The sequence below is a fragment of the Heterodontus francisci genome, chromosome 3 (assembly GCF_036365525.1).
Source record: "Heterodontus francisci isolate sHetFra1 chromosome 3, sHetFra1.hap1, whole genome shotgun sequence".
In the NCBI taxonomy this organism is placed as follows: Eukaryota; Metazoa; Chordata; class Chondrichthyes; order Heterodontiformes; family Heterodontidae; genus Heterodontus; species Heterodontus francisci.
In genome coordinates, this window is record NC_090373.1 from 201,072,348 (window position 1) to 201,099,714 (window position 27,367).

A 27,367-nucleotide genomic window follows, 5' to 3' on the forward strand; every position below is an offset into this window, starting at 1 on the left:
AAGCAGATACATTAGGGACATTTAAGCGACTCTTGGATAGGTACATGGATGATAGTAGAATGAAGGGTATGTCGATAGTTTGATCTTAGAGTAGGTTAAAGGTTCGGCACAACATCGTGGGCCGAAGGGCCTGTACTGTGCTGTACTGTTCTATGTTCTATGTTCAAATGAAGCTACGGGCCAAGTGCTGGAAAATGGGATTTGAATAGATCGGTGCTTGATGGCCGGCATGGACACGATGGGCCTAAGGGCCTGTTTCTGTGCTGTATAATTCTATAACTCTATATCTATGTGCCATTCAATATAATTATCAAGTTCGAGGAACATTTTACTCCTAAACCACTAAAGATAGCGGAAAGCTACAAATTTGAAACCAGAAAAGCAGTGAAACAGTTGGCGACTACATTACAGTCATAGAGAGATACAGCACTGAAACAGGCCCTTCGGCCCACCGAGTCCACGCCAACCATTTATTCTAATCCTACATGAGTCCCATTTTTCCCCTCTCACATCCCCAGCTTCTCTCAATTCTCCTACCACCTACCTACACTGGGGGCAATTTTTCTTTTACAATGGCCAATTTACCTATCAACCTGCAAGTCTTTGGCATGTGGGAAGAAACTGGAGCACCCGGAGGAAACCCACGCAGTTACAGGGAGAACTCGCAAACTCCGCACAGACAGTACCCAGAACCGAACTCAGGTCACTGGAGCTGTGAGGCTGCGGTGCTAGCCACTGCGCCGCCCCATTTGTGGCACTGAAAAATTTACCATTACATTGCAACCCTGGCACATTCAGAGACCATGCATTGTGAGACAGACTTGTGTGAGATTTGGTGGATGAAAGAATCCAGTCAAAGTTACTGAACACATAAAATCTTACATTTGAGCTAGCAGGCAAGATTGCTTCTACGATGGAGTTAGCAACAAGGAATGTTTGGGAATTTCATCCAATGCAAGTGACTAGTCCAGCTACTGCCAGAAGACTTCTGCCAAGTCTAAAGTGGGGAAACCTGAGCAGAAGAGTGATATCGATTAAAGTTTATTGACTTGTTATCACTGTCATGGCAACCACATGGCACAGGCATGTCAGTACAGAAATGCCAAATGCTTGAATTGTCAAAAGATAGGCCATATTGCGACTGCTTGCCAAGCAAAGGCCAAAGTAGGAAAGAGAACTCTTTCTAGTAGTAATGGAAAGCAGTGGAATAGCAAGGGTGGAGTTCATAATCTTGAAGTGAATCCAGAATGCGCAAGTGAAGAGGAACGAGGGTTGTACAGCATTTATGCCACTAACAGGGATAGGCACCAACATGTTACAACATGGACATTTGACAAAATTATTGACTCAGCCATATGGGTGCAATTAATCTGTATATAAAGTGTATAGCCAACCTACTGTCATCAAAACACAGTCTGATTTAAAACACATTTCTCCCTATTTAATGAGTTACCTGGCATACAAGTAGTCAATGTCTGATGAGCGATGTAGAGAATTCAGATAGATGTCCTCTCTGCATCCCTCTCCCTCTCTCCTCTGTGTCCCTCCCCGCTCTCCCAATGTTCCCTCCCTCTTTCTGCCCCCTCCCCCTCCCTGACCCACTTCTTTACCCCTTGTTCCCCTCCCACACCCTCCTCCTTCTTCATCCCCACTCCCCCTCTCTCCCACTCCCCCTCCCCCTCTCTCCCCTGTCCCCCTTCTCTCTTGCGCGCTCCGTTCTCCCCGCTCTCTCTCACCCCCATCCCCCCACCCTCATGCACATTGTCATTCGGTGCCGGCCCCGCGCTCTGAGAGAAACCAGGGTGTGTGGAGAGCTAAGAAAGTGGACTGTCTGTATATAAAAAAGATCAGCTTGCTCTGGCTCAGAGAAATCTTACTTTTCTAATTCTAGCATTACTTTCCTATGCGCTATCCCATCTGTTCTGCTCACATCAACAGTCTCTCGGACTGATTCTGCAGGTCAGACACAGGCAGGGAGCATTTCATTGACTGCTCCAGTCTTCCCAGTGAGATCCACCTCCTCCGCCCAATGTCCCAATCCTTTGTAATTACTTTCACTCCTGATAATGATAAATGTCTTGTTCCAAGCCTTTAAATTTGTGTTTTCCAAAACAATTTTGAAGGCTTGGGGAAACAAATTTAAAATTATCACAGACCTCAAAATGTTTAACATGGATACTGGTGTCCGTGTACAGACACGTTGCCGACCCCTGGTGAAAACTGATCACAGCGATTGGGAAACCCCAATTATAGTAGTGCCCAAGTCAGGCAAACCCATGAGACGATGTGGAGACTACAATGACATAATCAACCTGGCAGCGGATGATGAGCAGTATCCACTACCAACCTCTCAAGGTTTGTATGCAAAGTTAAAAGTGATCCAAGCTATTCACAAAGTTCCATTTGTCCCATGCTAACACACAGCTTAATGTGGATCAAGTGAGTGAGCAGTATCTCAAAATAAACACCCACATGGGGTTGTATTCCTACACGAAGCTGCCCTACGGTATAAAGTCTTCTCAAAAAAATCTTCCAAACTACACTGGATAAGACTTTTCAAGGAATTTCACATTGCTTGTGTAATCAGGATGATGTGTTGATTGTGACTGCAACAGAAGAATAGAATTTTCAAGTATTTGATGAAGTATTAAAAAGGCTCAATGATCACAATGTGAAGTTGAAAAAGAGCAAGTGTGCTTTTGTGCAATCTAAGGTAGTGTACAATGGCTTGAAAATCAATGAAAAAAGACTACTGCCAGTGAAAGAGAAGATTTTTTGAATCATTCATGGGATGTGCGTTTGCTGGGAAGGCCAGCATTTGTTGCTCATCCCTAATTGCCCTCAAGAATGTCAGCCACCTTCTTGAACCTCTGCAGTCTATCTGGTGTGGGTACTCCCAGAATGTTGTTAGGAAGGGAGTTCCAGGATTTTGATCTAGCAGCAGTGAAGGAACAGTTATATAGTGATATAGTGTGTGACTTGGAGGGGAACTTGCAGGTGGTGGTGTTCCCACGGGCCTTATTCTTGTAGGTGGTAGAGGCCGCAGGTTTAGAAGCTGCTGTTGAAAGAGCCTTGGTGAGTTATTGCAGTGCATCTTGTGGATGGGACACACTGCTGCCACTGTGCGCCACTGGTGGAGGGAGCGTATGTTTAAGTTAGTAGATGGGATGCTGATCAAGCAAACTGCTTTGTCATGGTTGGTCTATAACTCCTTGAATATTGTTGGAGTCATACTCATCCAGGCAAGTGGAGAGTATGCCATCATACTTCTGACTTGTGCTTTGTAAATGGTGGACAGGCTTTGGAGAGTCAAGAAGTGTGTTGCTCACCTCAGAAATCCCAGTCTCTGACCTGCTCTTCTTCTTCTTCTTTGGCCTCCTTATCTCGAGAGACAATGGGTAAGTGCCTGGAGGTGGTCAGTGGTGTGTGGAGCAGCGCCTGGAGTGGCTACAAAAGCCAATTCTAGAGTGACATGCTCTTCCACAGGTGCTGCAGAAAAATTTGTTTGTCGGGGCTGTTACACAGTTGGCTCTCCCCTTGCGCTTCTGTCTTTTTTCCTGCCAACTGCTAAGTCTCTTCGACTCGCCACACTTTAGCCCCGCCTTTATGGCTGCCCGCCAGCTCTGGCGAACGCTGGCAACTGACTCCCACGACTTGTGATCAATGTCACAGGACTTCATGTCGCATTTGCAGACGTCTTTAAAGCGGAGACATGGACGGCTGGTGGGTCTGATATCAGTGGCGAGCTCGCTGTACAATGTGTCTGTGGGGATCCTGCCATCTTCCATGTGGCTCACATGGCCAAGCCATCTCAAGCGCCGCTGACTCAGTAGTGTGTATAAGCTGGGGATGTTGGCCGTCTCGAGGACTTCTGTGTTGGAGATACGGTCCTGCCACCTGATGCCAAGTATTCTCCGGAGGCAGCGAAGATGGAATGAATTGAGATGTCGCTCTTGGCTGACATACGCTGTCCAGGCCTCGCTGCCAAACAGCAAGGTACTGAGGACACAGGCTTGATACAATCGGACTTTTGTGTTCCGTGTCAGTGCGCCATTTTCCCACACTCTCTTGGCCAGTCTGGACATAGCAGTGGAAGCCTTTCCCATGCGCTTGTTGATTTCTGCATCTCGGGACAGGTTACTGGTGATAGTTGAACCGAGGTAGGTGAACTCCTGAACCACTTCCAGAGCGTGGTCGCCAAATATTGATGGATGGAGCATTTCTGACGTCCTGTCCCATGATGTTCGTTTTCTTGAGGCTGATGGTTAGGCCAAATTCGTTGCAGGCAGCCGCAAACCTGTCGATGAGACTCTGCAGACACTCCTCAGTGTGAGATGTTAAAGCAGCATCGTCAGCAAAGAGGAGTTCCCTGATGAGGACTTTCCGTACTTCGGACTTCGCTCTCAAGACGGGCAAGGTTGAACAACCTGCTCCCTGATCTTGTGTGGAGGAAAATTCCTTCTTCTGAAGACTTGATCGCATGTGAGAGCAGAAGGGTGAAAAAAATCCCAAAAAGTGTGGGTGCGAGAACACAGCCCTGTTTCACACCACTCAGGATAGGAAAGGGGTCTGATGAGGTGCTGCTCTGTTGAATTGTGCCTTTCATATTGTCATTGAATGAGGTGATGATACTTAGTAGCTTTGGTGGACATCCAATCCTTTCTAGTAGTCTGAAGCGACCACGTCTGCTGACGAGGTCAAAGGCTTTGATGAGATCAATGAAAACAATGTAGAGGGGCATCTGTTGTTCGCGGCATTTCTCCTGTATCTGACGAAGGGAGAACAGCATGTCAATGGTCGATCTCTCTGCTCGAAAGCCACACTGTGCCTCAGGGTAGACGCGCTCGGCCAGCGTCTGGAGCCTGTTTAAAGCGACTCGAGCAAAGACGTTCCCCACGATGCTGAGCAGGGAGATTCCATGGTAGTTGTTGCAGTCACCGCGGTCACCTTTGTTTTTATAGAGGGTGATGATATTGGCATCGCGCATGTCCTGAGGTACTGCTCAGGGGGACTTTAATGCCAGGGTTGGGGCCGACCATGACTCATGGCCCTCCTGCCTTGGGCGCTATGGCGTTGGAAGGATGAATGAGAATGGGCATAGACTGCTTGAGTTGTGTACCTATCATAACCTCTGCATCACCAACTCGTTCTTTCACACTAAACCCTGTCACCAGGTTTCATTGAGGCACCCAAGATCACGTCGTTGGCACCAGCTGGACCTCATCGTCACAAGGCGAGCCTCCTTAAACAGTGTTCAAATCACACGCAGCTTCCACAGTGCGGACTGCGACACCGACCACTCCCTGGTGTGCAGCAAGGTTAGACTCAGACCAAAGAAGTTGCATCATTCCAAGCAGAAGGGCCACCCGCACATCAACACGAGCAGAATTTCTCATCCACAGCTGTTACAAAAATTTCTAAATTCACTTGGAACAGCCCTTCAAAACACTCCCACAGGGGATGCTGAGACCAAGTGGGCCCACATCAGAGATGCCATCTATGTCAGCTTTGACCACCTACGGCAAACGTGCGAAGAGGAATGCAGACTGGTTTCAATCTCATACTGAAGAGCTGGAACCTGTCATAGCCGCTTAGCACATTGCACTGTTGAACTACAAGAAAGCCCCCAGCGAGTTAACATCTGTAGCACTTAAAGCAGCCAGAAGCACTGCACAAAGAACAGCCAGGCGCTGTGCAAATGACTACTGGCAACACCTATGCAGTCATATTCAGCTGGTCTCAGACACCGGAAACATCAGAAAAATGTATGATGGCATTAAAAGAGCTTTTGGGCCAACCATCAAGAAGATCACCCCCCTCAAATCTAAATCAGGGGACATAATCACTGACCCTGCTCTTGTAGCCACAGTATTTATATGGATGATCCAGTTCAATGGTTTCTGGTCAATGATGACCCCCAGGATGTTGATGGTGGGGGATTCAGCAATGGTAATGCCACTGAATGTCAAGATTCTCTCTTTTCTTACGTCCTGCCCCATGATGTTCGTTTTCTTGAGGCTGATGGTTCGGCCAAATTCGTTGCAGGCAGCCGCAAACCTGTCGATGAGACTCTGCAGACACTCTTCAGTGTGAGACGTTAAAGCAGCATCGTCAGCAAAGAGGAGTTCCCTGATGAGGACTTTCCGTACTTTGGACTTCGCTCTTAGACGGGCAAGGTTGAACAACCTGCCCCCTGATCTTGTGTGGAGGAAAATTCCTTCTTCTGAAGACTTGAACGCATGTGAGAGCAGAAGGGTGAAAAAAATCCCAAAAGGTGTGGGTGCGAGAACACAGCCCTGTTTCACGCCACCCAGGTAAGGAGAGGGGTCTGATGAGGTGCCGCTATATTGAATTGTGCCTTTCATATTGTCATGGAATGAGGTGATGATACTTAGTAGCTTTGGTGGACATCCAATCTTTTCTCGTAGTCTGAAGAGACCACATCTGCTGACGAGGTCAAAGGCTTTGGTGAGATCAATGAAAGCAATGTAGAGGGGCATCTGTTGTTTGCGGCATTTCTCCTGTATCTGACGAAGGGAGAACAGCATGTCAATGGTCGATCTCTCTACTCGAAAGCCACACTGTGCCTCAGGGTAGACGCGCTCGGCCAGCTTCTGGAGCCTGTTTAAAGCGACTCGAGCAAAGACGTTCCCCACTATGCTGAGCAGGGAGATTCCATGGTAGTTGTTGCAGTCACCGCGGTCACCTTTGTTTTTATAGAGGGTGATGATATTGGCATCGCGCATGTCCTGTGGTACTGCTCTCTCGTCCCAGCACAGGCAAAGCAGTTCATGTAGTGCTGAGAGAAGAGCAGGCCTGGCACTCTTGATTATTTCAGGGATAATGCTGTCCTTCCCAGGGGCTTTTCCGCTGGCTAGAGAATCAATGGCATCACTGAGTTCCGATTTTGTTGGCTGTACGTCCAGCTCATCCATGACTGGTAGAGGCTGGGCTGCATTGAGGGCAGTCTCAGTGACAACATTCTCCCTGGAGTACAGTTCTAGGTAGTGCTCAACCCAGCGGTCCATTTGCTTGCGTTGGTCAGTGATTATGTCCCCTGATATTAGTAGCATCCCCAACACCGAACACCTGTTCCTGCTGGGGGACTTTAATGCCAGGGTTGGGGCCGACCATGACTCATGGCCCTCCTGCCTTGGGCGCTATGGCGTTGGAAGATGGTCATTGCCTGGCACTTGTGTGGCGCGAATGTTACTTGCCACTTAACAGCCCAAGCCTGGATGTTGTGCACGTCTTGCTGCATCTGGAAATGAGCTGCTTCGAGCACTTACCTTCCGGAAGAGCAGCGGACAGGAGTGGACCTGCACGAGGAGCACAAAGCAGTCAGAAGTTAAATACAGCCTGAGGATCGCGGCCTACAGCACTTAGTTTCCAGGAGAGTAGCAGACAGGAACGGACCTGTGGGTGGAGCATGGAGTGGGAAGCAATTAAATAAAACCCAAGGGTTGCAGTCTACAGCACTTACCTTCTGGACAGCAGTTGACAGGACTGGACCTGCAGGTAGAACATGGACTGGGGAACAGTTAAATAAAGCCCGAGGATCGCGGCCTACAGCACTTACCTTCCGGGATAGGAGTCCAGGCACGCCTGAGTTTGAAAAAATGAAGTGAACAGTGACATCACAGGAAAGCTGTCAGGTGATTGGTTGGTGAGTAACGGCAGTTAGAGAGGATCAGTAAATAGTTAGGTGAGTACACTACTGTTAGGATGCGTGTGTAAATAGCTGGGTTATAGCGTCCCAACAACTGGCAGAATAAAAATGAGTAAAACATTAAGTATTAACAATAAGGAACAAGTGAGTAGCTGGTGAGTATTTTTTTTTGAGTAAGGTTTATCTTAACTCGTGAACTATTGATTTTTAGGAGGATTTATCAGTACTAGTAAGGTTTTATTAATCATTCTAAGATGTTGTAGTATTGGTAAGGTTTTTTTTTAGCAGTAGCAAAGGACCAACTAATAAATAAAGGAATGGCAGGAGTGCTTCAACCTCAGGAGTGCTCCTCCTGTGCTATGTGGGAGCTCCAGCATGCTTCCCTGGAGAACTATTTTTGCAGGAAGTGTTGTCAATTGCAGCAGCTTGAGCTCTTGGGTTTGGAACTTGAGCAGCAGCTGGCAACACTGCAGGGCATTCATGAGGATGACAGCTACATGGATAGCACGTTTATAGATGTGGTCACCCCACAGCTTAAGAGTATGCAGGGAGAGAGGGAATAGGTGACTGCCAGACAGTCAAAAAGAATCAGGCAGGTAATGCAGGAGACCCCTGAGTGCATCTCACTCTCCAACAGGTATTCAGTTCTGAATACTGAGGAGAGTGATGCTTCATCTGAGGAGTGCAGACAGAGCCACGGCCAGGGCACCACTGGTGGCTCAGCTGCACAGGGGGGTACAGAGAAGACTGGAAAAGCCATAGTGATAGGTGATTCAATAGTCAGGGAACAGATAGGCATTTCTGTGGCTGCAGACATGAATCCAGGATGGTGTGTTGCCTCCCTGGTGCCAGGGTCAAGGATGTTACTGAGTGGCTGCAGAACATCCTGAAGGGGGAGGGTGAACAGCCAGCAGTCATGGTCCACATCGGAATCAACGACATAGATAGAAAGAGGGATATGGTCCAGCAGTCAGAATTTAGGCAGTTAGGTAAGAAATTAGTAAGCAGGCCCTCAAAAGTAATCATCTCTGGATTACTCCCAATGCCACGCGCATGTGAGTATAGAAATAGAAGGATAAGACAGATGAATGCGTGGCTGGAAAGATGGTTTAGGAGGGAAGGCTTTAGATGGTGGTGTTCTCATGTGTCTGTGGCCTTTGTTCTTCTGGATGGTAAAGGTCACAGATTTGGAAGGTGCTGTCGAAGGAGTGTTAGCTAGTTGCTGCAATGCATCTTGTAGACGTATATGAATTGATATGATGGTGCTTCTATATTTTTTGTTAAGCTTTTTTTTGACAACTCATGTATTTTACAATTATGGACATTGTGTTATTTGGGAAAACTGAAAAGGATTCCATGGATGTTTTTGTCATTGAGGTCTTGAAAGGACACGGAGAGGTCTTGTTTGAAAACAACATTTACTGGAAGTGACCTGTCTTCAGATAAATACCCAGCAGGGGCTTTTTGACTTGGGGGAGATGTTTACAGAGAAGTAACAGGTCAAGATTTATATGGGTCAGGACGCTTGACTCTTGAGATCTTGTTTTTAATCTCACTTTGGACAGTGTATTAGGGTATGAACTATTTTGAAGGCAATTGGAGAAAACAAGCCAAAACAGCAGTCACCATCAGCATCCTCTTCCATCTCTGAGAAATTCCTGAGAATTAAGAGTACAAAATAGAGTAACTGATGCTGCATTTCTCCTGAAAAGCATGCCAGAAACCCCTGTTGTCGCATTTCTCCTGGAAAGTCTGCCAAACTGATCTTCAATGTCACCCGTAAAGAACTATTCTAAAAAGATCCCAGTGGCAGCCGTCTGTGCATAGTTGGGACAAACCAAACGGGGACTACTGACATCTTTCCATGTCTTCTCATTTTTCTTCAAGAATTAGCAAGTATTTAGCCAAAGTATTCTTTTTTGTAACAGAGCTCTGAAGAGAAAATGTCATTTTTTTCAGTTAATTGGTGTGTCTGTGTGTGTTGTGACAGAATCACACCTGCCAAATGGAAATATATTAATTTCATCATATGGGATACTATTTGAAACTGTTTTACTGGACATTACAAATAACTTGTTTAAAAAAAGCAGAGCTGAGCAGCTGAAAACATGGTTGCACATTTGCATTCTGAGAGGTTGGCTGAGAGACATGAATGAAGAGACAATGGGAGTGCTCCTTGATTTAATTAATGAGATTGGTCTGGGCAATAGTGGTAATCAACATCCTTCAACTGTGTAAGAGCCAGAATTCCACCCCCCACCAAATGTGTCTGGAAAGCTTTGAAATCCAACAACCCTCCAAGAAGTTGCTGTTTGAAACAAAGAGATGGTCACATGACCTACCTGTTGGCCAGACTGAGGCTATTTTAATTGTGCCTGACATAAAGGAAAAAGACTGCAACTGGACTGGCAGAAGAAACGTCGCTCGCTCTCTCTGTCTCTCTCTCTCTCTAGCATAGTCCCAGGGAACCCATGGTGGCAGCTTAGGCTTCAAGACTACAGATAAAGCCCATCTTCAGCCTTCTGGTACCAGAGAAACAAGTCTGTAATTGTGCACGTGGCCCAGCGACGACTCCCAGACCTTAACTTCAATCAAGGACATTACACCAAGGACACAAAGGACAGTACCTGCCAACTCTACTTAAAATCCCCTCCCCTAATTCTTTCTTCCCTTCTGTATTTATTTGTGTGTGTGCACGCCTCTCATATGCATGCAAGTGACGCATATTTTAGTAATTTTAACTGGGTTAGAGTGATAAGGTGAATACATTTGTTTAAACTTAAGAAAACCTGTCTGATGGGTTCATTTGCAATTGTAATGAGAGTACAGTGAGCAAGGGCTCACTGAGGTGGTCAGCTAAAATCACTGTTTCAAAAGATGAACCCCATTCTGACCAAATCAGAGAAGGGGCAAGAGGGGAGCCTGAGACCCGTTCCTTCCTTACCTGTCATAACTGTGTGTCTGTGTCTGTGTCTGTGTGTGTGTGTGTGTGTGTGTGTGTGTGGCTAAGGTGAAAAGGGAACTTTCATATTTCAATCTGCGTGTTAATGCTCATCTTCATGACTGGTAAATCTTGTTTTATAATAAACTGATAATTTTGTTGTTTATTAAAGAAACCTGGTTGGTGTATTTTATTCTGGGATAAAGAACAGAATATCGGTAACTAGATAAACATTTAAATATATGTTATGAAAGGAGTGGAACTGGAAAAGACAGTGCACTCCTCCCACCTCGGTCGTAACAGAGGATATGAGCAGGGAGGCCAGAACTGTACAAAACACCAGTTTGCCACAGCTGGAGTACTTTTTTTTAATTCATTCATGGGATGTGGGTGTCACTGGCCAGGCCAGCATTTATTGCCCATCCCTAATTGACCTTGAGAAGGTGGTGGTGGGCTGCCTTCTTGAACCACTGCAGTTCTTGTGGGGTAGGTACACCCACAGTGCTGTTAGGAAGGGAGTTCCAGGATTTTGACCCAGCGACAGTGAAGGAACGGTGATATAGTTCCAAGTCAGGATGGGGTGTGACTTGGAGGGGAACTTGCAGGTGGTGGTGTTCCCATGCTTTTGCTGCTCTTGTCCTTCAAGTTGGTAGAGATCACGGGTTTGGAAGGTACTGTCGAAGGAGCATTGGTGCATTGCTGCAGTGCATCTTGTAGATGGTACACACTGCTGCCACTGTGCATCAGTGGTGGAGGGAGTGAATGTTTGTAGATGGGGTGCCAATCAAGCGGGCTGCTTTGTCCTGGATGGTGTCGAGCTTCTTGAGTGTTGTTGGAGCTGCACCCATCCAGGCAAGTGGAGAGTATTCCATCTCATCCTGGCTTGTGCCTTGGAGATGGTGGACAGGCTTTGAGGAGTCAGGAGGTGAGTCGCTCGACGCAGGATTCCTAGCCTCTAACCTGCTCTTGCAGCCACGGTATTTATATGGCTACTTCAGTTCAGTTTCTGGTCAATGGTAGCCCCTAGGGTGTTGATAGTGGGGGATTCAGCGATGGTAATGCCGTTGAATGTCAAGGGGAGATGGTTCGATTCTCTCTTGTTGGAGATGGTCATCGCCTGGCACTTGTGTGGCGTGAATGTTACTTGCCACTTATCAGCCCAAGCCTGGATATTTTCCAGGTCTTGCTGCATTTCTACATGGACTGCTTCAGTATCTGAGGAGTCACGAATGGTGCTGAATATTGTGCAATCATCAGCAAACATCCCCATTTCTGACCTTGTGATTGAAGGAAGGTCATTGATGAAGCAGCTGAAGATGGTTGGGCCTAGGACACTACCCTGAGGAACTCCTTAGGTGATGTGCTGGAGCTCAGATGATTGACCTCCAACAACCACAACCATCTTCCTTTGCGTGAGGTATGACTCCAGCCAGCGGAGGGTTTTCCCCCTGATTCCCATTGACCTCAGTTTTGCTGGGGCTCCTTGACGCCATACTCGGTCAAATGCTGCCTTGATGTCAAGAGCAGTCACTCTGACCTCACCTTTGGAATTAGAATTAGAACATTACAGCGCAGTACAGGCCCTTCGGCCCTCGATGTTGCGCCGACCTGTGAAACCATCTGACCTACACTATTCCATTTTCATCCATATATCTATCCAATGACCACTTAAATGCCCTTAAAGTTGGCGAGTCTACGACTGTTGCAGGCAGGGCGTTCCACGCCCCTACTACTCTCTGAGTAAAGAAACTACCTCTGACATCTGTCCTATATCTATCACCGCTCAACTTAAAGCTATGTCGCCTCGTGTTTGCCATCACCATCCGAGGAAAAAGACTCTCACTATCCACCCTATCTAACCCTCTGATTATCTTATATGTCTCTATTAAGTCACCTCTCCTCCTCCTTCTCTCCAACGAAAACAACCTCAAGTCCCTCAGCCTTTCCTCGTAAGACCTTCCCTCCATACCAGGCAACATCCTAGTAAATCTCCTCTGCACCCTTTCCATAGCTTCCACATCCTTCCGATAATGCGGTGACCAGAACTGCACGCAATACTCCAGGTGCGGTCTCACCAGAGTTTTGTACAGCTGCAGCATGACCTCGTGGCTCCGAAACTCGATCCCCCTACTAATAAAAGCTAACACACCATATGCCTTCTTAACAGCCCTATTAACCTGGGTAGCAACCTTCAGGGATTTATGCACCTGGACACCAAGATCTCTCTGTTCATCTACACTACCAAGAATCTTCCCATTAGCCCAGTACTCTGCATTCCTGTTACTCCTTCCAAAGTGAATCACCTCGCACTTTTCCACATTAAACTCCATTTGCGATCTCTCAGCCCAGCTCTGCAGCCTATCTATGTCCCTCTGTACCCTACAACATCCTTCGGCACTATCCACAACTCCACCGACCTTAGTGTCATCCGCAAATTTACTAACCCACCCTTCTACACCCTCTTCCAGGTCATTTATAAAAATGACAAACAGCAGTGGCCCCAAAACAGATCCTTGCGGTACACCACTAGTAACTAAACTCCAGGATGAACATTTGCCATCAACCACCACCCTCTGTCTTCTTTCAGCTAGCCAATTTCTGATCCAGAGCTCTAAATCACCTTCAACCCCATACCTCCGTATTTTCTGCAATAGCCTACCATGGGGAACCTTATCAAACGCCTTACTGAAATCCATATACACCACATCCACTGCTTTACCCTCATCCACCTGTTTGGTCACCTTCTCGAAAAACTCAATAAGGTTTGTGAGGCACGACCCACCCGTCACAAAACCGTGCTGACTATCGCTAATGAACTTATTCTTTTCAAGATGATTATAAATCCTGTCTCTTATAACCTTTTCCAACATTTTACCCACAACCGAAGTCAGGCTCACAGGTCTATAATTACCAGGGCTGTCTCTACTCCCCTTCTTGAACAAGGGGACAACATTTGCTATCCTCCAGTCTTCCGGCACTATTCCTGTCGACAATGACGACATTAAGATCAAGGTCAAAGGCTCTGCAATCTCCTCCCTGGCTTCCCAGAGAATCCTAGGATAAATCCCATCTGGCCCAGGGGACTTATCTATTTTCACACTTTCCAAAATTGCTAACACCTCCTCCTTGTGAACCTCAATCCCATCTAGCCTAGTAGCCTGAATCTCAGTATTCTCCTCGACAACATTTTCTTTCTCTACTGTAAATACTGACGCAAAATATTCATTTAACACTTCCCCTACCTCCTCTGATTCAACACACAACTTCCCACTACTATCCTTGATTGGCCCTAATCTAACTCTAGTCATTCTTTTATTCCTGATATACCTATCGAAAGCCTTAGGGTTTTCCCTGATCCTATCCGCCAATGACTTCTCGTGTCCTCTCCTTGCTCTTCTTAGCTCTCCCTTTAGATCCTTCCTAGCTAGCTTGTAACTCTCAAGCGCCCTAACTGAGCCTTCACGTCTCATCCTAACATAAGCCTTCTTCTTCCTCTTGACAAGCGCTTCAACCTCTTTAGTAAACCACGGCTCCCTCGCTCGACAACTTCCTCCCTGCCTCACAGGTACATACTTATCAAGGACACGCAGTAGCTGCTCCTTGAATAAGCTCCACATTTCAATTGTTCCCATCCCTGCAGTTTCCTTCCCCATCCTACGCATCCTAAATCTTGCCTAATCGCATCATAATTTCCTTTCCCCCAGCTGTAATTTTTGCCCTGTGGTATATACCTGTCCCTGCCCATCGCTAAGGTAAACCTAACCGAATTGTGATCACTATCACCAAAGTGCTCACCTACATCTAAATCTAACACCTGGCCGGGTTCATTACCCAGTACCAAATCCAATGTGGCATCGCCCCTGGTTGGCCTGTCTACATACTGTGTCAGAAAACCCTCCTGCACACACTGGACAAAAACTGACCCATCTAAAGTACTCGGACTATAGTATTTCCAGTCAATATTTGGAAAGTTAAAGTCCCCCATAACAACTACCCTGTTACTCTCGCCCCTGTCGAGAATCATCTTTGCTATCCTTTCCTCTACATCTCTGGAACTATTTGGAGGTCTATAAAAGACTCCCAACAGGGTGACCTCACCTCTCCTGTTTCTAACCTCGGCCCATAATACCTCAGTAGACGAGTCCTCAAACGTCCTTTCTGTCGCTGTAATACTCTCCTTGATTAACAATGCCACACCCCCCCCTCTTTTACCATCTTCTCTGTTCTTACTGAAACATCTAAATCCCGGAACCTGCAACATCCATTCCTGCCCCTGCTCTACCCATGTCTCCGAAATGGCCACTACATCGAGATCCCAGGTACCAACCCATGCTGCAAGCTCACCCACCTTATTCCGGATGCTCCTGGAGTTGAAGTAGACACACTTTAAACCAAGTTCTTGCTTGCCAGTGCCCTCTTGCATCCTTGTAACCTTATCCCTGACCTCACTACTCTCAACAGCCTGTACACTGGCACTACATTTTAGGTTCCCATTCCCCTGCTGAATTAGTTTAAACCCCCCCCCGAAGAGCACTAGCAAATCTCCCCCCCAGGATATTGGTACCCCTCTGGTTCAGGTGAAGACCATCCTGTTTGTAGAGGTCCCACCTACCCCAGAAAGAGCCCCAATTATCCAGGAAACCAAAACCCTCCCTCGTGCACCATCCCTGCAGCCACGTGTTCAACTCTCTCTCCCTATTCCTCGCTTCGCTATCCCGTGGCACGGGCAACAACCCAGAGATAACAACTCTGTTTGTTCTCGCTCTAAGCTTCCACCCTGGCTCCCTGAATTTCTGTCTTAAATCCCCATCTCTCTTCCTACCTATGTCGTTGGTGCCTATGTGGACCACGACTTGGGGCTGCTCCCCCTCCCCCTTAAGGATCCCAAAAATACGATCCGAGACATCACGAACCCTGGCACCTGGGAGGCAACATACCAACCGTGAGTCTCTCTCGTTCCCACAGAACCTCCTATCTGTTCCCCTAACTATGGAGTCCCCAATGACTAATGCTCTGCTCCTCTTCCCCCTTCCCTTCTGAGCAACAGGGGCAGACTCTGTGCCAGAGACCTGTACCCCATTGCTTACCCCTGGTAAGTCGTCGCCCGTAACAGTATCCAAAACGGTATACCTGTTGTTGAGGGAAACGGCCACAGGGGATCCCTGCACTGCCTGCTGGTTCCCTCTCCTTCCCCTGATGGTAATCCATCTACCTACTTCTTTTACCTGAGGAGTGACTACCTCCCCATTACTCCTCTCAATAACCCCCTCTGCCTCCCGAATGATCCGAAGTTCATCCAGCTCCAGCTCCAGTTCCCTAACGCGGTTCTCGAGGAGCTGGAGTTGGGTGCACTTCCCGCAGATGCAATCAGCAGGGACACTCTTGGCGACCCTTACCTCCCACATTCTGCAGGAGGAACATACAACATACACCTCTTGAGTTCAGCTCTTTTGTCCATGTTTGAACCAAGGCCATAATGAGGTCAGGAGCTGAGTGACCCTGGCGGAACCCAAACTGAGCGTCACTGAGCAAATTATTGCTAAGTAAGTGTCACTTGATGGCACTGTTGATGACTCCTTTCATCACTTTACTGATGATTAATAGTAGGCTGCTGTGGCGGTAATTGGCCGGGTTGGACTTGTCCTGCTTTTCGTGTACAGGACAAACCAGGGCAATTTTGCACATTGCAGGGTAGATGCCAGTATTGTAGCTGTACTGGAACAGCTTGGCTAGGTGTGCGGCAAGTTCTGGAGCACAGGTCTTCAGTATTATTTCCGGAATATTGTCAAAGCCCATAGTCTTTGCAGTATCCAGTGCCTTCAATCGTTTCTTGATGTCACATGGAGTGAATTGAATTGGCTGAAGTCTGGCATCCGTGATGCTGGGGACTTCAGGAGGAGGCCAAGATGGATCATCAACTCGGCACTTCTGGCTGAAGATTGTTGCAAATGCTGCATCCTTATCTTTTGCACTGATGTGCTGGGCTCCCCCGTCATTGAGGATGGGGATATTTGTGGAGCCACCTCCTCCAGTTAGTTGTTTAATTGTCCACCACCATTCACGGCTGGATGTGGCAGGACTGCAGAGCTTAGATCTGATCCGTTGGTTATGGGATCGCTTAGCTCTGTCTATTGCATGCTGCTTCAGCAGTTTGGCACACAGTTAGTCCTGTGTTGTAGCTTCACCACGTTGACACCTCATTTTGAGGTGTGCCTGGTGCTGGTCCTGGCATGCCTTCCTGCACTCTCCATTGAACCAGGGTTGATCTCCTGGCTTGATGGTAATGGTAGAGTGGGGGATATGCTGGGCTATGAGGTGACAGATTGTGGTTGAGTACAATTCTGCTGCTGCTGATGGCCCACAGCACCTCATGGAAGCCCAGTTTTGCATTGCTAGATCTGTTTAAAATCGATCCCATTTAGCACAGTGGTAGTGCCACACAACACGATGGAGGGTATCCTCAATGTGAAGGCGGGACTTCGTCTCCACAAGGACTGTGCGGTGGTCACTCCTACCAATACTGTCATGGACAGATGCATCTGTGGCAGGCAGATTGGTGAGGACGAGGTCAAGTATGTTTTCCGCTCTTGTTGGTTCCCTCACCACCTGCCGCAGACCCAGTCTAGCAGATATGTCCTTTCGGCCTCGGCCAGCTCGGTCCGTAATGGTGCTACCGAGCCACTCTTGGTGATGGACATTGAAGTCCCACACCGAGAGTACATTCTGTGCCCTCGCCACACTCAGTGCTTCCTCCAAGTGGTGTTCAACATGGAGGAGTACTGAATCATCAGCTGAGGGAGGGCAGTAGGTGGTAATCAGCAGGAGGTTTCCTTGTCCATGTTTGATCTGATGCCATGAGACTTCATGGGGTTCGGAGTCACTGTTGAGGACTCCCAGAGAGCTCGCTCCCTACTGTATACCACTGTGCCACCACCTCTGGTGGGTCTGTCCTGCCGGTGGGACAGGACATACCCGGGGATGGTGTTGGCAGTGTCTGGGACATTCTCTGTCAGGTATGATTCCGTGAGTATGACTATGTCAGGCTATTGCTTGACTAGTCTGTGGGACAGCTCTCCCAACTTTGGCACAAGCCCCCAGATGTTAGTGAGGAGGACTTTGCAGGGTCGACAGGGCTGGGTTTGCCATTGTCATTTCCTGTGCCTTGGTCGATGCTGGGTGGTCCGTCCGGTTTCATTCCTTTTTATTGACTTAGTAGTGGTTAGACACAACTGAGTGGCTTGCCAGGCCATTTCAGAGGGCATGTAAGGGTCAACCACATTGCTGTGGGTCTGGAGTCACATGTAGGCCAGACCAGGTAAGGACAGCAGATTTCCTTCCCTAAAGTTCCCTACAGTTCTGTTCACCACATTACAGGAAGGATGGGATCATACTGGAGAGGGTACAGAGGAGCTTTACGAGATGCTGCCAGAAATGGAGAAACTTAGATATGAGACACAATTAGATAGTCTGGGTTGTTTTCTTTGGAACACAGGAGGATGAGGGGAGATTTATTTGTGGTGTATAAAATTTCGAGAGGCCTAGAAAGAGTGGATCGGAAGAACCTATTTCTCTCTGCAGAGAGTTCAATAACGAGGGGCCATAGAAAAGTAATTGGCAGAAAGATTGGAGGAAAGTTGAGGAGGGTGGTGGTCTGGAACTCACTGCCTGAAACGGTGCTAGAGGCAGAAACCCTCAACTCATTAAAAAAATACTTGGATGTGCACTTGAAGTGTTGTAACCTACAGGGCTACGGATCAAGAGCTGGAAAGTCGGATTATGCTGGATAGCTTTTTCTCGGCCCCAGACATAATGGGCTGAATGGCCTCCTATGTGGGTTAAATTTTCTGGGTTTATATGACCATCTCTCGAGAGCAGGTTACGAAAACGCACCCACATCTGATGGAGTTAAATTGAAAGTAGGTGCATTCGCGATGTGTTGGGGTCCACTTTCACATTTTAAACAATTTAAAACCCCCACTGCCGCGGACCCTCTCCCTCCTGCTGTGGGTGGTTAAAATTCTCCCCGTTAACTTGGTTTCCTTCTTCAGAGATGCTGCCTGGCCTGCTATGTGTTTCTAGCTTTCTCTGTTTTTACCTCAAATTCACTTCCTATCTGTGACATTTTACAACACAGATACTTATTGAGTATCGAAAGCATCTTCTTCCAATGTGCTGAGGCTGTTACCTTCAAAATTGGTTTCCAGCTGAGAGCAGAAGAGCTGATGTAGACCATCCCCATTCTGGAGACGGTAGCTGGAGATGCATTCTCAATGTTGTGTACCTCAAACAGTAGTTTGCAAGAAGGAGACATGGGTATACGATCGCCATTAGCCAAAGTTAATGTTTTGTTGTCATCCAGTACGGAATTTAAATTCTCTATCCAAATAGCATCCACTGGGCCATCCAGAATTATCCAGATATTCTCACCTAGAAACCAAGTTGTGCAACAAACACCAAATATATTAATGACCAATAAATTGGTTCTGATGTTATTTATTTATACAGTAAATCATTGCACATTAGTTAGGTTTTGGATCATTTAGAATAAAATCCTGTAATCATATTAATTACAATCAGTTTACATGATTGGAATTTAATTTCTACATTTCACCAATTTCACGACATCGTAGTTCTGTTAATAAAAATGTAAATTTGCTGTGAAAAAAAATCAACATTATAACCCTAATATATGCAGAAACAAGTCTTAAGACACTCATTTTTCACGTCCTCTGTACTTTTAATATTCATAATAATGATTCTCCCTTGGATTATTGCTATCACAGAAACATGGTTGAGGGAAGGGTAAGAATGGCAGCTCAATATTCCAGGGTATAGAATCTTCAGGCATGACTGTGGGATGGCGGGGGGGGGGGGGGGGGGGGGGGGAGGGGCAGTGCATGTAAAAGAGGAGGTGGAATAAACTAGTCATCAGGGAGTCAATTACTGCAGTAAGGAGGGATGATACCTGAGAAGGTTCCTAAAATGAGGCCATATGAGTAGAACTTAAAAACAAAAAGGGGGCAATCACTTGGCTGGGAGTGTACTACAGGCCTCCAAACAGTCAGGGAGAGATAGAGGAGCTGATATGTAGGCAAATCTCAGAGACGTGTAAAAATAATAGGGTAATAATAGTAGGGGATTTCAACTTCCCCATTAACTGGGATAGTCTTAGTGCAAAGGGCTTAAAGGACGGAATTCTTAAAGTGCATCCAGGAGAAATTATGAGGGGCATCGATAGGTTAGATAGGAAGAAACTTTTTCCCTTGGCAGAGGGGTCAATAACCAGGGGGCATAGATTTAAGGTAAGGGGCAGGAGGTTTCGAGGGGATTTGAGGAAAAAAAATTTCACCCAGAGGGTGGTTGGAATCAGGAATGCACTGCCTGAAGGGATGGTAGAGGCAGGAACCCTCACAAATTTTAAGAAGTATTTAGATGAGCACTTGAAATGCCATAGCATACAAGGCTACAGGCCAAGTGTTGAAAAATGGGATTAGAATAGTTAGGTGCTTGATGGCCGGCACAGACAAGATGGGCCGAAGAAACTCTTTCTGTGCTGTATAACTCTATGATTCTATGACTATGTCTATGACTTTTGAGCCAGCATGTCGAAAGCCCAACAAGAGAAGGGGTGATACTGGACCTAATCTTAGGGAATGAAGCCGGACAAGTGGTAGAAGTGTCAGTGGGGGAACATTTCAGGGATAGTGACCATAACTCTGTAAGATTTAAGGTAGTTATGGAAAAGGACAAAGATGGACTGGAAATAAAGGTACTGAACTGGGGGAAGGCCGATTTCAATATGATAAAACAGGATCTGGCCAAAGTGGACTGGGAGCAATTACTTGAGGGAAGTCGACATCAGATCCAAGTGGGAGTCATTCAAAAAGGAAGTAGTGAGAGTTCAGGGCGAACATGTTCCCATAATGTGAAGGGTAGGAACAATAAGTCCAGGGAACCCTGGATGTCAAGGGATATAGAGGATTGGATGAAGAAAAAAAAAGGAGGCTGATGGCAGATTCAGAGGGCTGAAAACAGCAGAGGTCCTAGAGGAGTATAGAAAGTATAGTGGGGGGAGGTACTTAAAAAAGTAATTAGCGAAGAGGGGGCATGCAAAAGCACTGGCGGGAAAGATAAAGGCATATCCCAAGGTGTTTTATAAGTATATTAAGGCAAGAGGATATCCAGGGAAAGAGTAGGGCCCATTAGGGACCAAAGTGGAAATCTGTGCGTGGAACCGGAAGATGTAGCTGACATTTTAAATGATTACTTTTCATCGGTGTTCACTGTGGAGAAGGACAATTTAAGTGTCGTTATCAGGGAGGGGGATTGTGATATACTTGAATAAATTAGCATTGAAAGGGAGGACGTATTAGCGGTTTTAATCGGGCTTAAAAATGGATAAATCCCCAGGCCCAGATGAGATATATCTCAGGCTGTTATGTGAGGCAAGGGAGGAGATAGCAGGGACTCTGACACAAATTTTCAAATCCTCTCTGGCCACAGGAGAGGTGCCAGAGGACTGGAGGACAGCAAATATGGTACCATTATGCAAGAAGGGTAGCTGGGATAAACCAGGTAATTACAGGCCAGTGAGTCTAACATCAGTGGTAGGGAAACTATTGGAAGAATTCTGAGGGACAGTATTAATCTCCATTTGGAGAGGCAGGGATTAATCAGGAATAGTCATCATGGCTTTGTCAGGGGGAGATCATGTCTAACAAACTTGTTTGAATTTTTTGAGCAGGTGATTAGGTGTGTAGATAAGGGTAAAGCAGTTGATGTAGTCTACATGGACTTCAGTAAGTCTTTTGATAAGCTCCCACATGGCAGACTGGTCAAACATAGAAACATGGAAGATAGGAGCAGGAGTAGGCCATTCGGCCCCTCGAGCCTGCTCCGCCATTCATCATGAGCATCGCCGATAATCAACTCAGTAACCTGTTCCCGCTTTCGTCCCATACTCTTTGATCCCTTTAGACCAAGAGCTATATCTATACATTTTTTTAATATATATAAAACATTTTTTTCAAGAAGGTAAGAGCCCATGGAATCCAGGGCAAATTGGATCCAAAATTGGCTTAGTGGCAGGAGGCAGAGGGTGATGGTCGAGGGTTGTTTTTGCAATTGGGAGCCTGTGACCAGTGGTGTACTGCGGGGATTGGTGCCGGGACCCTTGCTGTTTGTAGTGTACATTAATGATTTAGACATGAATATAGGAGGTATGATCAGTAAGTTTGCAGATGACACACAAATTGGTGGTGTCGTAAAAGCCTTAGATTACAGGACGATATAGATGGGCTGGTAAGATGGGCCGAGCAGTGGCGGATGGAATTTAATCTGGAGAAGTGTGAGGTGATATATTTTGGGAGAACTAACAAGGCAAGGGAATATACAATGGATGGTAGGACCTAGGAAGTACAGAGGGTCAGAGGTACCTTGGTGTACTGGTCCATATATCACTGAAGGCAGCAGCACAGTTAGAAAAGGTGGTTCGGAAGGTATATGGGATATTTGCCTTTATTAGCCGAAGCATATAATATAAGAGCAGGGCACTGTATAAAATGCTAGCTAGGCCACAGTTGGAGTACTGTGTACAATTCTGGTCGCCACACTTTAGGAAGAATATGATTGTGCTGGAGAGGGTGTAGAGGAGATTCACCAGGATGTTGCCTGGGCTGGAGCATTTCAGCTATGAAGAGAGACTGGATAGGCTAGGGTTGTTTTCCTTAGAGCAGAGAAGGCTGAGGTGGGGGGCGGGGCGGGGGGGGGACCTGATTGAGGTATACAAAATTATGAGGGGCTTTGATAGGTTAGATAGGAAGAAACTTTTTCCTTAGCAGAGGTGTCAATAACCTGGGGGCATAGATTTAAGGTAAGGGGCAGGAGGTTTCCAGGGGATTTGAGGAAAAAGATTCTCACCCAGAGGGTGGTTGGAATCTGGAACACATTGCCTGAAGTGGTGGTAGATGCAAGAACCCTCACAACATTTAAGTATTTAGATGAGTACTTGGAATGCCATAGCATACAAGGCTACCGGCCAAGTGCTGGAAAATGGGATTAGAATAGTTAGGTGCTCGATGGCCAGCATGGACACGATGAGCCGGAGGGCCTGTTTCTGTGCTGTATGACTCTATGACTCTAAATTTGCAGCTAACATAAAAGAGAATTCAAAGACCTTTTATAGGCATATTAACAGTAAAAGGATTGTCAGAAGAGTGGTGAGACCAGTTAGGGTCCAATGCGGAGATCTATTGGTGGAGACAAAATGCTTGTGATGAGCACTTTGCCTTGATATTGATCAAGGAAGAAGACCTGGCCAAAGCAATAGTAAATAAAGTGTCTGCTGGTACACTGGAGGAGATAAACATAGATTTTCTTTTGCTAAATAAACTGGCAGCTGTAGGTACCTCGACTGTACCTGAACCATTTCCTCTTTAAAAGGCTGCCCATTGCTCCATTGCATTTCTGCCTGCCAATCTTTGACTACAATTTACCTCTGCTAGCTCACTCCTCAATACAATGAAATTCGACCTCCTCCAATTAAATATTCTTGTTCTAGATTGCTCATTGCCTTGCTCTATAACTAATCTAAACCTTACAAGACTGTGTTTGTTATTCCCAAGGTATTTCCCAACTGTGATATTCTTCACTGACCCATTTCATTCTCCAGAAATAGATCCAGCAATGTCTCCCTCCTCATTGGACAGGAGACATGGCGATCAAGTAAATTCTCCTGAACACACTTCAGAAATCCCCTTCTTTGCCTTTAACACCATCACTGCCTCATTCAATATTGAGGTAGCTGAAGTCTTTCATCATAACAGACTCGATTGTTCTTGCAACTCTCAGTCATTTCTTTGAAAATCTGCTCCTCGATCTCCTTTCCACTATTTGGTGGCCTATAAAATATGCAGAATAGCATAATAGCTCATTTATTAGTTTTTTTTTACCTCTAACCAAATAGATTCTGTCTTTGACCCCTCAAAGACACTGGGCTGAATTTTATCAGCTCACTGCCCATCTTGGTGAACTTAGAAAATGGCGAGGTGCACACGTGGTATTTACTCCACGGAGCTGCCGCGATATTAAACACGGCAGCTAATTTAAATGGCCGGGGTGGACCACCTCCCCTAACAATGATGTGTAGTACGGGTGCACTCCATCCCCAGCAACGGCGTCTGGCACCACTGTGCAGGCATGGCGCTATTTTTAAAGGGCTTCAAGTCCTTCAGTTGAATTTGAATTTTTAAAGTTATAGGCATTATAAATTTAAATTTAAAAATTTAATAAAAGTGTCAAGCCCCTCTCCCCATCCCCCCCATGACTAAACAATTCATTCCTTGCCCTCACCCCCGCCCCAAAGTACTTAGCTTTTGCACCTGACCGTGCTCCCGCCAAAGTTCACAAACTTTAGCCTTTACCCCTCCCCACAAACCCCTAGACCAATGAAATTAGTTTGACTCCACTCCTCCCCCCCACCACCACCGCACTGAGGAACCTCCAGCAATGCCATTCAACTGCTCTGCCCACAAATGGAACAACTGAAACTGTAGAGTTTCAGTTCTGTAGGTGATGAATTGTTCAAGATCTTAAAAATTTTAAATTTCAAATGTTTTCATTTTTTCTTAATTTTCCTTTCTGTATCTGATTTGACTTTACGTTGTCCTATTTTCTTCTTGGTTGTTCCTGTTTCTTTCAGTATCCTTAAATTTCATTGGCTAAAGCGTTAGATTGTAGATCCCATTGTTCACAAAGATTCCTGATGCCCCATTGTCCATAATCAGTTTGCATTTCCAGGAACTTACAGCATAATATTTACATTTAAAGCTGAAAGGTGAGGGATATGTCGAACTTACAGCGCATGCCACAAGGTGCCCTGCTCTGGCAAATTCTGGGCCATTATTTTCAATTTATTTAAAAATACTGCTTTTGTTGGAGACCAGTGGAACCTCCAGGGGTACAGTGCAAAGGGCCTTCCCATACATTATAGTACGGCCACTAATTTTACATAAAAATGTTGTTAGTTCTGAAAAATGACAGTGTTAATATATTGATGGTAACAAAGCCTAGTCTGTGTGTAATTAATTCCTCTGGTATTAAGTGTACTGAAAATTGTAATATGCTGCTAAAAATAAGCAACACTTAAAACCCATGGGGTTAATTTCATCCTCAGTGCCTGGGTAGTAATCTGGCAGAGTAAATTATTCACTCATTATACAAACTACTTAATTTTCATCTTGAATTGATACTTATCCATATCAATGATTTTACAAAAACTGACTGTCAATATTGCAGTTACCTTTTTTTGACTTGATAGATTTCCTCCAAAGTGTTGAGAAGATTCCATCAGTCCAGTCATTCGTTGCAGGATCCAGTCGCCCAAACATCTGTGGAGCAGTAATAGCCTTAGGATTCATGCGCATCTCCCGATGAGGGGTTCCACATTCAGTCAATGATTGCATTAGGATACGAATGACACAAGTCTTTCCAGAGCCACTAGGACCCAATGTCATCAGTCCATGACGAACTCTGGCTGTTTCAAACAGCTGAAAGTAGATAGAACAACATAGGATTATAAAACTCCACAGTGGAAAGACTGGAAAATGGGTATTTCATAAGACTCATTTACAGCACAGAAGGAGGCCATTAGGCCCGTAAAGTCCATGCCAGTGTTATCGAAACCTCCAAACCTGTTTGTGAAGAAGACACTGAGACTTGGATGCTTAGGTAGAGATTGCTTATTGCTTTCCACAAAGCTTCCCCTCTTTTCTTTAAATTAAATACATTTATATACATAAAATGAAAAAAGAGACAAAATTATACATTTTTTGTATCTTACATTATTACACTTTTAATCTTCAACAGCACCAGCCATGAACATGCTGTATATTCCCCCTTTTCTTTTATAAAAAAAGCTTGTTTAAAGAATTACAAAAGCGATCTTTCCATGTTTTCTTAACTTATAACACAAGACAGCCCTCTTCGAGGACATCCAACAATATCTTTGAACAAACGCCTGTCTTTATAAAACAATCTGACAACTGATGACTTGCCTCAACCCATTTTATTTTGGAAATTTATTTTCTTTCTAACATTTCCTTTATACTTGCCAGATCAATCCTCAACCTCTTTTCCATGACACTTCTTGTCGAATGGACATTGTCCCAGAGAGAATGATTATTTATATAGCATTCTGTAGGAAAATCTTTCTCTGATTGCCCGTTATACAAGAGTTCCTTTAAAATACTCGATAAGTATATACCCATATTTATCACTACTATCAGTGCAAGTGTCTCAGCGCTAAGGTGCTTTTAACTAGCCTCTTTATTTTCTTCGATTCCCAGGCTAATGGACAACATTTATCATTTCGTCCCACCAAAAATATAATGAACCCTGCTGCGCCCGAGTAACCATCGGGAAGATTAGAGTGTGGGGCGTCACTAAACACGACTAATTTCATTTCTTCTGGGTTACCTAATGCTGGAAGTTTGAGTGTAAATTTGTCAAAACTCAATTTTTTCAATGTCTTATTTGCTTTCAGCACTTCCCCAACAGTAGCATGTCTCAGTACAGTGCTCAATTCGAATACATCATAGTAGGCATCCGGTCTAGTTTGTGTGCACAACCAGTTTTATTGCCCGATTAAGCTCCTTAACTGGTCTGCTTCTTACTTGGTTGCAGATTCTTCCTTTTGTGAGAATCTGGCCTGATTTATTGGGATCCTATTAACATTCTCTAGGTAAGACTGTTGATTTAGTGTTACCCCCAACTTAGTGAGACTAATATTCAACCCTATATATTTAAAGGCTCCAGAAGCCCAACTTCCAATTTTAAATTCCTGGAGAATTTTATCTACCACAAATTTCTCAAATGCCTCTTATCCTCCCCACAGAAAATTGTCCATGTGCATCAAAAAAAATGCCTGCTAGTTTTTCTTCATAGTACCAATAAAACATTGCCAGATCCTCTTAACTGAATGCAACCAGCTTTTAGCAGGACAGACCTAACTGAAAAATATCACACCCTGGATGCATCGTTTAGCCCATAAATACATTTAGCTTCCATAATTTTTCTTCTATAGTTCCAGCTTCTGTTGCTGTCTTTAAAAATACTTCCCTTTGAAAGTTCTCCCCTTGAAAAATGCTGCTTTGATGTCAATGGACTTACACTCCCATGAGTGTGTCGCTAAGAGGGCTCGGAAAATCCTCAAGTTGCTTTCCCTGCTGTTGGGGTGTCCACTCTAACTTCTCGGTTGTCTAGTTGTCCCTCCAATCCCCGAGCTACAAGTCTGGCCTAAGCTTTATATGTACCATCAGGAAGTACATCCATCTATGGCTCAACGCTGGTGGTCCTCTATCTGGCACCTCCAAGTATCTGCCAAACTCTCTCCAACAGTCAAGCTCCATTGCTTTGCATCCTTTACCAATTTACCATCTGACTTGTTAGTAGCCACTAGAGCTTCTCTATTATTAGGGCTCCTACTTCTTGTGGCACTCCTCGCCTGGTCTCTGGTCCTTGCACTTGTGAAACCACATCCCCGACTAGATTTCCTATCCCTTTCTGGACTGCGACTACTCGAACCTGTCCCTCCTACAACCAGACTTACTTTCACAAGTTTGTGACCTTTTCCTTGGACTATGATCATCTTCAGGCCCACTGTCTGAACTTACATTATGGTTTCTGGCCTTCTACATTTTTGCTTCCTTCTGCCAATGTATAGGTCTGATAATCTGTCTCTTGTCTTGCACATTCAGCCA

The 27,367-nt window shown here is 45.6% G+C and overlaps 1 protein-coding gene across 1 annotated transcript in view; it reads right to left on the minus strand.

The window, feature by feature from the left end:
• LOC137367179 (dynein axonemal heavy chain 8-like) overlaps positions 1 to 27,367 on the minus strand; it is a 2,062,041-nt gene that overhangs the window by 747,814 nt on the left and 1,286,860 nt on the right. The window contains exons 75-76 of the mRNA XM_068028615.1: positions 24,910 to 25,156; positions 18,796 to 19,037 (exon numbers count right to left, since the gene is read on the minus strand). Of these exons, the coding sequence (XP_067884716.1) occupies positions 18,796 to 19,037; positions 24,910 to 25,156 (489 nt within the window). The remainder of the gene's footprint in view (positions 1 to 18,795; positions 19,038 to 24,909; positions 25,157 to 27,367) is intronic.